This window comes from Castanea sativa, chromosome 1 (genome assembly GCF_040712315.1).
Source record: "Castanea sativa cultivar Marrone di Chiusa Pesio chromosome 1, ASM4071231v1".
Lineage (NCBI taxonomy): Eukaryota > Viridiplantae > Streptophyta > Magnoliopsida > Fagales > Fagaceae > Castanea > Castanea sativa.
Window position 1 is genome coordinate 84,437,337 of NC_134013.1, and position 13,151 is coordinate 84,450,487.

The following is a 13,151-nucleotide window of genomic DNA, read 5'->3' on the forward strand; positions in this document are numbered from 1 at the left end:
CTCTAAGCCTAGTCTATCAAATGTACTTGAGCCCTCTAAGCTCTTGCTCTCAACTGGTTAAGCCTAACTGTTTCTTCTCTAGCTATCCAAATCCTGCAATAAGCCCATTGCATCAACCAAGTGTACTAATTATCTCTGAACTGCTTCCCAAACACCAAAATAACCTCCTTACAGATATGGGTATGGTAAGAGAGAGAGAGAGAGAGAGAGAGAGAGAGAGAGAGAGGGAGGGAGATAATTACCAATTGATGGACTTTGAAAAAAGTTCAATGAAGTAACTAACTAACACCACCTAAAGTGAATAAAAATTTTATATCTTATATATTTTGAGTGTTTTACATTATACTCTATCAATCAAAATCTAGAACATGTCATTTTGTTTTCTTTATAAAGTAACCGATATTTAAAATTGAAAAAAATCATATACATATGACATATTTCAGTCGGTGGAGTATAAAGTAGAACACTCAAGGTAGAACAGAGGATTTTTATTTATCTAGAGTCAAAAAGAAAATCATAAAAAAAAAATCCCACCTGAGTTTTAATTTGGTAAAGAAGTTCATCGTATGTCCCATTACTCTGCCTATCTTTATTCATGTAGGGTATAAATTCATGAGGAAGGGGGAAGGGTAATGCATGTTGTACAGCAAGGAATACATCAATAGAGAACCCTGATATGCTAGGCTTATCAGTAGGAGAATCCCATTCTACTTTCAAGAATTCTTCAAAAAAAAATTTCACTGGAACCCCAATCCTTAACTTTGTAGGCTGATCAGTAGTGTATCCTGGCCAGATCAGTGGTTTAAGTCTCTTCTTTGAAGTTGAGTATGCCTCTTCACCATTATCATTCAAATCTTTTGAAAACCCTCTCTGTCGAGTCCAATATCCAATAATAATCTCAGTTTTTCCTATTATATTGAACAGTTCAAAGGCTGGAGGCTCTAGCTGTCCCTTAACCAAATGAAAATTCCCACTTAGGCCTTGAAATTTAGTTGTTAGAAACTTAGAATTGTATTGTGAAGCATTGTACCCATTTCAAAAATGCCTAAGGTTGCAAGATCAACATTACTGTCACTATCATTTTTCTTCAAGAAGCTAAAAATGCACTATGCCAGCCTTCTCCACCGCCATAGCCAATGCCCAAACTGTATCATATGCGCATAATCCAAATAGGTTAAAGCTAGTAGTACTCTTGGTTTTTTTTTTTTTTTTTTTTTTTTTGGATTGAGGTTAAATTTCTCTTCCATTTTCTTTCGAAATCTTCAAGATGTTTAGATGGGGGTAAGTATGGTCTTATTCCTACTACACCTTGCATTGAGTCCATGACCTTTGAGCTTATAGGATCTAGTAAAGATGATAACCCTGCTGTGAGGATCCATGCATACCCTTCGCTCATCATTTCTGCATTCTTTGCAAGTACAAAAAGTTTGAGGCTAGTGAAACAGTCATGTGCACAAGGAATATTCTTGTATAATTTTCCTTTAACTTGTTGAGCTCTTTAATGATTTCAGTATTACTAGAAGATGGAGGAATGACACTTCTATAAGGCACCCGAGTGTCAATCTCTTGTAAAGCGTTCATTAAATATGGAATTAAACCATTTCCATACTCTGTGTCTTCATAAATAAGGACAATCTCCCGCCAACCAAAGGCCTTAACAATGTCTGCTATGGCTTTAACCTGTGCAGAGTCATCTTGGGTTGTACGTATGAAAAATGGGTTCTGGGATGGGGAAAGAGAGGGGCTTGTTGCTGAAAAGGAAACGATGGGAACCTGAGCTTTGCGGCCAAGTTCTATCACAAACCTTGCTTGTGCTGACCTTTGAGGTCCTATAATGGCCTGCACTTCCTCATTCTTCATTAAATCTAATGCTGGATTTCATTTCAACAGTTAATGACTTAGAAAATGGAAATTTACTGGCAATGTTCAATACCAATGACAACAAAAACAACTAACAAAACCATGACAATAAACTTTATTATAACATGTTGGAACTATATATGTTGTGCACCACCATGTTTGAATATGATCAACAGTCTCTCTATTTATGGAGAGGTCATGAAGCTTATCACTGCTACAAAACTGATACTTTACAATATGTCAGGAATTGTTTGTAAAATGGTGAAGGTGCAAAATCAAAAAGCTCATATTAATTTTCAACTTAATCTGAACCAGACTGCACATTCAGAAGTTTGTTAGTATGTAGAGAAACAAAATTCCCCTAAATATTGGAAGTGCGTTTGAACGTGCTTTGCTGTTCACTTATTTCCTTTGACAAGATCCTAATATTAAGAATGTAATTAATATGTTACACTTTGGCATTGTAGGCCACAGTATCCTAGTATACTATGTAATGTAACACTTCTCCTTGCATTTGGATGAATCATTGTCATGTTTTTCCGAAACAAAGCTTTAACATACCTGCAGACGCAGCAGCAATGATATCCTCCCCAGAATCCTTTGTGAAGAAAGTGAGTCTTGTGCGATAGTTATCATTCACTGCATAAAAGTCAGAGAGAGCCATGGACATGTACTCTCTCCTATTCTTCCCACTTGGGACTTCAAATCAAGAACTACGCCTATTGGTATCACCTCCTTTGCCATCAATGGCTCATGACCCCAGAGGCTGAGGCTGAGGCTGAGCAAGAGAAAGGATATGAATTTAGAGAGGAGGCGCTTCTGCTTTTCCATTTGCAAATTGTTAGCTAGAGGGGACTACACGCTAGCTGTTTAGTTTTAGGCAGCTGACATTTGACATTTTGGTTGCCTCAGATCACTACCGCCAGAGGGACACATCATACACGAGTCAAATAAGTACAGTTGGTCCTCCCACAAGAATTTTAATAACTGTCAAATTCCAATCTTCAATCTGAAATTGTCAATGCCTCAACTGCCCTTGCATCCATTTAATTAGTATTATTATTGATGTGGGATGAAAACGCTCAGACCGTCCCTGGACGGTCATGACCTCGGCAGCCGTCCAGGAGTTATCCTCAGGACGAGGGTAACGGACAAGGCCGTCTTGAGGTGATAGCGAAGCTACATCCCTCGTCCATGGGATGCGCACAGCCTGTCCCGAGAGGACTCGTCCACATAAAGATTCATGGACGAGGATGCTACACTTGGTATTATCAGGCACACTCGACGAAGTAATTCCAGGACGAGGGTATCATACTTAGGAAAATCTCCGAATATAATGTGATAATCCCTTATCCCACGCATAACTGTCATGTATCCGTTGTGAAATAGAAGCGTAACTCCTAAACGGTTATGGCAGTTACGTTTAATCCTTGTGCCTCCTTGAATCCAGGGGAGGTTCCAGCATTTGATAACCGTCTATGAGAACACTATATAAACACTGATTCGGACAAAGCAAAGGTACGTTGAACAGTTTTTCCCAAAAGATTGAAATTCCAAGAATATAGAGAAAACTGACTTTGCCATCGGAGGGTTCTTAGCCGGCGGTTCCGGTCACCTTTGATTGTTTTACTTTGTTTTTCAGACCATTGGAGAGCGAGTTGTCCTTTCAAATCCGGATCATCCAGCCTATTGATTGAATTGCATCATCAATTATTATTCTTAGTTTTTTTGGGATGAGAAGATAGTTCAGATCATTTTATTCATTGAAAAGTATTTACATCTCTAGTCACAAGACTAGTAATTAAGGGTGGGCATACTTCCATCCTTGTTGGGGGATGACATTTCAACTCTGTGTTGTGAAAATTGGTGAAATAATTTGTTTACACAAGAATAAAGAAAAGAGGGAAGAAAATATGACACAAGGAATTTACGTGGTTTAGCAATATGCCTACGTCCACGGGAGGCGATAAAATAAATAAATTTCACTATAACTGTGGAGATTACAACAACAACTTGAAGACACTTTCACACCACCTAAACCCTAAATACACCCTTGGTTCTCTCACAAATAGATAGAGAACACCCTATTGTATTTAGACAAATTTGCAAGACACTAACTTCCTACAAGCTGTAGCTTACATACTCTCTGAACTCATTTGCTCCACCTCCTTTTATAGCCAACCTTCAGCCGAAATACAAATAGTTTCAACACATGAGAGTCTTCTATTGTGGAAGCAAGTCAACAATAGTGACCAAGCAATCCCTGCATCATTTAATGCATGAGTGTAGTATTTCTTCACGCAAGCTTAAGTTGGTGAATTGCATATCTTTGATTTTGTTGATCAAGTCAAACTTTCTAACATAGACATGCATTCATTAATTGCTTATAGAGTCTAACAATTCGGCTATGCATGAATACACAGAGAGTTGGTGTTGTTCCTTGCCATTTTCTTTGACAATTCATACAAGATAGCATTTAATGCTTACTTGTAATGTTAATCCATGGTAGTTAAATTCAAGCCATTTCAACACTCTTGACTGTTTTAAAATCAGGTCTGCGGGGTGCAATGTTAAATATTATAAAATATTTGAGTGTGTCTTGTTTATCACCAATTGATTTTAAGTGGCACAATTCACAGTCTGACCATCTGTATCTTGCGAAATAGAAAAAGAAGCAACTGCTAAAGCTCTAGCAGAAAGCTAAAATTTAGAATCCTAGCCCCCCAAAAAAGAAATATTTGAGAAAAATCTGACCTCAACAAATTTCCAAACTGGGAAAAATCATACTGAAGGATGGTCCTCCGCCAGGGGAATAAGTACACTTCCAGCACTCTCATTCTCTCAATGTAGCAGCAAGGACAGCTCGCATTTGCCAGTATTTCCCCCTGGAACAGCTTTACCTTCGTGGGGATGATGTTACGAACTTACAAATGAAAGCTCAAACTTTTGGGGAAAATAGAAAGCTTAGTCCCCTATTAGATTTCTCAATATATATGAAGCATTTTGAGGAACACCAACTTGCAACAGGGAGCAATGCAGGGAGGAAAAAAAACAAATTTCGTCTCAGCCGAAGCGAGCTAGACACCTTATCATTTGGTTAATGAACAGAAAGCTACAATAGACAAGTGGTCTCAACTCTCAACTCATTTATTAACTCTCAATTATCTGAAGGCTTAGTAATGAGTTTATTTGTCAAGCTTATTAGCAAGCCCATAAATGCGCTTAAGCTTGGCTTGATTTGTATCAAGCGTTATTGTTTACACGATGCGTGAAAATAGATAATTTTATTTTAGTTTTGATATAATATATAATTTGTTCTATAAATTTTGTGGAAAATAATTTGTTCTACCAAAAACTTAAACAATTTCTAAAATTATTTTTCATTGATCTATCTCAAAAAATATATCATCATTTTATTATTTGGAGTTATTTGATTGATATTATTCATTTTTTAGGCGGTCTATATTTTGATAAATTATGTTATCGTGCGTTATATTTTCCTAATTTGTTTTTCTTGTACAACTAAACTGTTCGAGTTTCAAATATATTATTCAAAATTTTCATTCTCTTAAAAGAAATTATTATATGTATAATTTTTCTTATTGTAGGAGTAACTTCGAACGATTTATTGAATTTTGTGTACTAATATAGATACATGAGATTAAAACTGCATATTTCTTAGACATTCTTAAAAGACTATACCATATTATAAATTTAATATTTAAAATAATATATAGGAAAGAAGTAGACTTTATATCTAAAATTGAACACTTCACCTATGAAAATGAAAGAAAATAATCTATATAAAAACATAAAGAAAACATGATTTTTTTTTACTACATATACTTTTATTTATTAAGATTTAATTGCCTTTAACTGGATCTTCATATCACATTTTTGTTACTACACTCCTATTGAGTCTTCTCATCTATCACATCATTGGTCACATTATTATTCTTTTTATTATTTATTTTTTACTTTTAATTTTTTAACAATATTAAATATATAAATATGTTGGCTTTACAAATTTATCTTAGACAGTTTTACTTTACATATTCATTTACTTTAATTTTGATGTTATAACTAAATAATAAATCAATGAAAAGTTAAAATTAAAATATTGTCTATACATATTCATCTTCGACGGTTTAATTTCAATAGTTGATAGACACATTCAAATACATAGCCAACATTGTATTTTGATATAAATTCAAAATCTCACTTCCAAAATAACTAATTATTATGTAAAAAAAAAAAACATCAAACAAAAGCTAAAAAAGGGAGAGAGAAGACTTGTGACGGAAAGCTAAAAAAAATCAAACACACTACCAAATCGTATTAACCAAAAATAGTATTATATACAAAAATACAATGATTCATAAAAAACAAAAAAAAATATATATATATATATATATATATATATATAGAGAGAGAGAGAGAGAGAGAGAGAGAGAGAGAGTAATCACATTTTTTGAGAGAAATAGAAAATAAAATGAGAAAAAGAAGTATCAAAATAAAAATATAGTCATAAGTTAAACACCAAATTATTCAAGCCATGATATATAATAGAATAACATTACATTCTTGTAAACTATATTTATATGCAATAGAATAACATTTAACAATCATAGAAAAGAAAAAAGAAAAAAAAAAGATAATAACTTAAAAACACAAAACCAAATTGCAACCCAAAGTAAAATTCTAAAGAAGTCATAAATACATCAATTTAAAGTAGAGATACAAAAAATAAAAAATTCACACAAAAATAAAACGTGTGTGTGTGTGCGCGCGCGCGCGTGTGAGAGAGAGAGAGAGAGAGAGTAATAACCTTTTTCATGTGAGAAAATATGTATAGAACAGGAGAGAAAATGTCATATTTATAGTAATAGAATGAGGATAAGAATAGTCAAAATAAAAGGAAGAGGAAGAGATAAATGAAGAGTGACATTAAGGTTGAGAGTAATGGAGACATGAAAAGGTAAAAGAGAAGTTATGATTGGAAGTAGTGGAGAGAAATGGGAAATAGGTAGATGATGTGGCTCAACAAGAGTGTAGCAACAATAAATGCTACATGTCAAATTTTAGATATATATAGATATAGATGAGTCTATCCACAAACAATTTTTATGCTAGGGCTCAACTTATTTATTAAACAAGTCTAAAAATAAGGTTTAAGCTTGGCCTGTTTATAAATAAACAAACATGAATAAGATTTTTATCAAATTAAGCCCAAACTGTTTATGAATGACTTGGTCTATTTACAATCTTAGCTAAGAATAAACTTTTATTATATAAAACATGATATATTATATAATTGTCGAGGAATAATTTGTGAAAGAAACTTAGGGGAATGAGTTCATCTTAAACATTTGGATAGAAAACCATGTCTATGATGAATTGGGTACATCCTGCATAGATGCATCACTATGCCTTGAACTTGAAGAAAGACTTCCATTGTCATCGTGTATTATTACATCATTTGTACCTTCAACGGAATTTCTTGAGTGGTTCTGCATATCATCAATACTAGGTGAAGGTTGAAAAATGTCAGGACTTCCTACATCATGTACCCTTGATTCTTCCCTCTTAAAGTGATGTGAAGAGAGATCTTTTTGGTCAAAATGTTTTACCATTTCAACTAATTTGGACCAAAAAGAGGTTGCAATATTTTTGTCACTCAAAGCAGGCCAATGTGAGAAAAAGTATTCAATTACATAAACCAAGAGTGAGACCATGGAAGTGATTCCCGCGATGAGGAAGAGGCCTCCAAAGTTGTCCACTCCAAGACTAGGACTATGTGAAGAGATCGTTGTGCTTTGATCTTCACAGGTGGTTTGACTTGAAAAGTACTTTCGCTCAATTGGTCCAATTTTCTCTTGGTCTTGAGTGACATTCAAGATTGCCCTTGAAATATAAGAGACTAAAGGAGATCCTTTTTGGAAGGCCTGAAGTAAAATGTTACAAAATTATTCCAATTTGAATATAAAAAAAAAGGCTTGAACAATACACTTTGATCAATAAAGGTCATTAATAAAAAAGTTTCTTGTTGGTCTTATGGCATTCTTGAAAGTAAGGTGTTTTTTTGGGAAGGAGAAAGAGAGACTCACAAAGCCAAATCCATCGGTTTTGTAGGTCGGTCCAACCATGGTATACCTAGAGCAATACTTTGCAAGGAAGAGCTTGATATAAGGGATTTCACCAAAAATAGCTGCAACTCCACCATTGAGGATTCCTTTTGAAAGTGCTTCATGATACTCCTCAGGTGTCTCATATGGCTTCAACTTGGACTCATCAAAATCTAACTGTTTCATTAGAAGCCCCTTAACGAATGAACCCCTTTGATATCCAACCAAATAACCTTTCCCTTTAATCTCTTTTACATCAACAAATGTAGGCTGCAATCTTTGTACTGTTAACATTGAGGTTAAGCTCGCTGTATAGCTTTGAGTCAGGATGAGTACCAAAAAAATCCATATGATGAGCACAAATCTTGACAAATTATTTACCACTCTCTCCCCTGGTACCATTAAAATACTGTTAATATACAAATGCATAAATAATATCCTTCTTTTGAACTAGAACAAACCAGAGAGAGAGAGAGAGAAACAATCTTTATATAGGGTTGTAGAAAATTTACTGTGAGCAAAGGCAAGTGTTGAAAAAGAGAACCATAAAATCAGGCCAAGTTGTTGCTTTGGAGGGCCTCTAAACTCAGTGTTTACACGGTGTTCAAGAACCCATATTACCAAACCTGTAAAGATAAATGCTACACTAGTTGTTATCCATAGATTCAAGCTTAGTGGCCTTAAGAAAATCCACAAGTTTTTGTTGTCATCAGCTTTCACCAAAACCACCATCGACACGCCTGATTCTGAATAAGGCAAAGTGAAATCAACATACAACGAGCGATTAGCTACAATTGTTGTGTCTCCAACAACTGCATCGTACGTCTGCATTTAGAGAGAAAGAGAGATAATTATCAATTTTATGGAATAAAAACATTTGGTTTCACTCTGTTGCATTTAATGTCCCGCCAATTGTAGTTTGGCACACAATCTTGCTTTATATAATTTACCAAAGTTAAAAAAAAGAAAGAAAGATACTTGACTATGTTCTACAATTGATTGAGCGAAAAGTGGAACAAGAAGAATGAGACATTGTAATTTTATTCCAATTTATTGACTATTTAAAAAGCTAGATTAAGTAACTAATAAACAGCCACCTGAAGTCATTAGCAAGAAGAAAAACATTATAAAAAAAAAAGATGATGAGAAAAATACAACCCACCTGAGTTTTAATTTGGTAAAGAAGTTCATCATATGTGCCATTACTCTGCCTACGTTTATTCACGTAGGGAATAAACTCATGAGGAAGGGGAAAGGGTAATGCATCTTGTACAGCATGGAACACATCAATGACGAACCCTGATATGCTAGGCTTATCATCAGTTGAAGAATGCCATTCCACCTTCAGGAATTCTTCAAAACCATTTCTTATTGGAACCCCAATCTTTAACTTTGTTGGTTGGTCTGTTGTGTATCCTGGCCAAATCGGTTGTTTAAGTTTGTCCTTTGAAGTTGAGTATGCCTCTTCACTATTGTCATTCAAATCTAGTGAAAATCCTCTGTTTCCCGTCCAATATCCAATAATCCTCTCGGTTCTTCCTATTACATTGAATAGTTCAAAGGCTGAAGGCTCCAACTGCCCCTTAACCAAGTGAAAATTCCCACTTAGGCCTTGAAATTTAGTAGTAAGAATCGTATTGTGAAGCTTTGTGCCTATTTCCAAAATGCCTAAAGCTGCAAGATCAACATTACTGTTGCTAGCATTTTGCTTCAAGAAGCTAGAATGCACTATGCCAGCCTTTTCCACTGCCATAGCCAATGCCCAAACTGTATCATATGCCCATAATCCAAAGAGGTTTAAGCTAGTAGTAGTCTTGCTCCTTGTTTTGATTGAGGTTAAATTTCTCTGCCATTTTCTTTCAAAATCTTTAAGTTTTTTTGAAGGGAGTAAGTATGGCCTTATTCCTAATACACCTTGCATTGAGTCCATGACCTTTGAGCCCATAGGATCTAGCAAAGATGATAATCCTTGTGTGATGATCCATGCATATCCTTCGCTCATCATTTCTGCGTTCTTTGCAAGTACAAAGAGCTTGGAGCCAAGTGAAGCAGTCATGTGCACAAGAAATATTCTTGTACGATTTGCCTTTAACTTGTTAAGCTCTTCACTGATTTCAGTATTATTAGAAGATGGAGGAATGACACTTCTGTAAGGTACCCGTGCGTCAATCTCTTGCAACGCGTCCATTAAATAGGGAATTAAACCATTGCCATACTCTGTGTCTTCATAGATAGGGACAATTTCCCACCAACCAAAGGCCTTAACAATGTCTACTATGGCTTTAACCTGTGCAGATTCATCTTGAGTTGTTCGTATGAAAAATGGGTTTTGTGATGGAGAAAGAAAGGGACTTGTGGCTGAAAAGGAAATTATGGGAACCTGAGATATGCGGCAAAGTTCTAGCACAAACCTTGCTTGTGCTGACCTTTGAGGTCCTATAATAGCCTGAACTTCTTCATTCTTTATTAAATCCAATGCTGAATAACATTTCAACAATGAAATGAATGATTTAGAAAATGGAAAATTTACTGGCAATTTTCAATAACGAGGACAACAAAAACAATTATAGCAACAACATACAATTATTTGAAAGATTTTCAAGAGATGATGGAAAATGTTTGTTAGAATATAAGCCCAATTAGATCCGAGAGTCCATTATTCTATCTATGTAGTTTATACTTTGTGCTTCATACTATGTACTGTAATTATGTACTTTCGTATTTCTATGCGCCTATATAAAGGTAATCTTTGTACGGTTTTACAAACAATCCATTGTGCAAAATTCAATCTTTTCAATGTTAACATGTTAGAGCATCAACATGCCAAGAATTGTTTGTAAAAAGGTGAGGATGCAAATTCAAAAGGCTGGTTCAATTCTGAACTTAAAACGAACCAGATTGCATGGTTAGAAGTTTGTTAGTACGTAGAGGAGCAAAATTCCCCTGAATCCCTGAATGTGCTTTGTTGGTGGCTTATTTGCTGAAAATACTGCAGAAAAATGGAGATTGATTTTTTGGTGCTTGTCAAACGCACAGTATAAAGACTAGGATCTGCAGCAATTCTGAAGTTCCTGGTGCAAAGTATGTTTCCCATGACAAGATCCTAATATTAAACATCTAAGAATTATGAAAAACTAATTATCTTTTTTTTCTTCATTTTTTTAAAGTAATTATACTTTTAATCTCAAAATTTGGGATTATTTTCATTTTGACCCATCAAATTTGATTCCGCATTCTAAATGGTCATTTCGTCCATGTCCATGACTAATATAATTAAGAAATTATATTTTTTTACTGGCACTTAATGGTCAGATAAGTTACAGAGCTGGTCATGAAAAGATGAATTTGATAATTTGATAATAATTATCACACTTTCTCTCACATGTGAGCCCAGACTCTCCCTTAAAAAGTATAGTCCAAAACGTGTAATTTTTTATATTTAAAATTAGAGAGTAAAGATAATGATAGAATTCAGAAACTCATTCTAATACCATAATAAATTATCAATCGTTTCAAAAGTTTAAGCTATCAGGGAAAATAGTGAATATAATCATAATTCTAACATGAATGGTCATTTTGAAAATATAATCAAACTTGGTTAACCATAATGAGAATTCTCAAACTTAAGGAACCAAAATAAAAACAATGAACCTTTAAAGGTCAAAAGTGTAATTCAGTCTTTTTTCTTTTTTCTTTTTTGGGGGGGAAAAAATTAATATCTCAATATTTGTACTTTTTTTATCTTCTAGCGGGAGCATTATAGAAGTCTTAATTAAGTTGCTTAGACCTAAAACAAGCTTGAGCATGTGAGCATGTCCTTAGTTACATGCGTAGAACGTTTAGAAACTTACCTGCAGATGCTGCAGCAATGATATCATTCCCAGAATCCTTTGTGAGGAGAGACAGTCTTGTGCTATAGTTATCATTCACAGCATAGAAGTCTGAGAGTGCCATGGACATGTAGCTCTCTGCCACTCTTCCAACTGGGGACTTCAAATCAAGAACAACTCCTATTGGTATGACCTCCTTTGCCATCACCAAAGGCGGATGACCCCAGAGGCTGAGGCTGAGCAAGAGAAAGGATAGGAATTTAGAGAGGAGGGGCTTCTGGTTTGCCATTGTCAAACCTTTGCAAATTGGTAGCTAGAGGGGACTACTCTACACTTATCATTTGCCATTGTCAATGTCGACTGTTACTTGTTTGAAAATTCGGCTGACTGTTGAAGTTTGGGGCAGCTGACCGTAGACTGCCTTACGTGGCCCTTTTTAATGCCATCAGTAATTGATGCAGGAATATTCATATTTTATAAATGCTCACATTTTTTTTTTTTTGATACATAAATGCTCACATTTTAACTTATGAAAGATTATGTGAAAAAATAGACGTAAAATAATACTATGTAAAAAAAAATTTATACTTAATCCTTACTAAGAAAATATGATTTTACTAATGTTCTAAGATTGAATAATTTAACAGTTAATAGTTAACATTTAGGTAAGTTGTTCTAAGAAGTGAGAACAACACAATATTTCTTAATTGATACAAATGTAGAGTATCAACGTTTTCTTTTGTCAAATTTATTCTTTGACTTTAATTTCTTTTAACATAATACATCATTATTGGTAAATTTTTAACTTATTTTTATAAAAGGTAGAATATTACAATTTTTTATTCGATCCTATGATACCATCCGTGAAACCCTCACACCAATCATATTTAGTATCTTGATTTTAACAACTATGTTTGTGACGCAAATGGAAAAGGGAAAGATGCTGAATCTCATTCTAGGTAGAATCCACCAGAATTAAAGAAACGTTGATTTTATTGAAACTTATAGCGTTTAGAGTTGAGACCATGATGATTGTTCTTATTATCAAGCTAAAACATTATTCAGTTTTTGTTGTTGGCAGATTGGGATTCGAATTTCAAATCTCTTATTTGATAATAAAAGACTTTACCAGTTGAGTTAACTGAAACTCACAAATTGCAAATATATTTAAAGGCTTCAAAAAACCTATATTACCAATAAAAAATATTCATAAGCAAATCCTAATTGACATAATACCATAATAGGACTCTAATTTAACTAGTAAGAAGTCCTAAAATCAAGGAGACTAAAAACTATAAATCCTAAAAGTAGAAGAATTACATTCAAAATAAAAAAA

General features: G+C 34.2%; 1 protein-coding gene and 1 pseudogene across 1 annotated transcript; both read right to left on the reverse strand.

Moving 5' to 3' along the window:
- Positions 1 to 472: 472 nt before the first annotated feature.
- Positions 473 to 2,691, reverse strand: LOC142622550 (glutamate receptor 2.2-like; annotated as a pseudogene).
- A 4,435-nt stretch (positions 2,692 to 7,126) lies between these two features.
- LOC142606526 (glutamate receptor 2.8-like) lies at positions 7,127 to 12,112 on the reverse strand. Its single transcript, XM_075777861.1, has 5 exons — positions 11,837 to 12,112; positions 9,148 to 10,463; positions 8,498 to 8,810; positions 7,968 to 8,377; positions 7,127 to 7,805 (listed from the first exon to the last, which is right to left on the reverse strand). Exons 1-5 carry the CDS (start codon positions 12,102 to 12,104, stop codon positions 7,248 to 7,250), a joined length of 2,865 nt encoding a protein of 954 aa, XP_075633976.1. The 5' UTR covers positions 12,105 to 12,112; the 3' UTR covers positions 7,127 to 7,247.
- Positions 12,113 to 13,151: the final 1,039 nt, after the last annotated feature.

What these genes read in the sequence shown, in the direction of transcription:
- LOC142606526 (XM_075777861.1), bottom strand. Translation starts at nt 12,104, where the DNA reads ATGGCAAACCAGAAGCCCCTCCTCTCTAAATTCCTATCCTTTCTCTTG. An exon ending in TTTACCAAATTAAAACTCAG is followed by an intron (nt 8,811 to 9,147) that starts GTGGGTTGTATT and finishes CTCTAAATGCAG; the next exon opens with ACGTACGATGCAGTTGTTGG. An exon ending in AACACTTGCCTTTGCTCACA is followed by an intron (nt 8,378 to 8,497) that starts GTAAATTTTCTA and finishes TAATGGTACCAG; the next exon opens with GGGAGAGAGTGGTAAATAAT.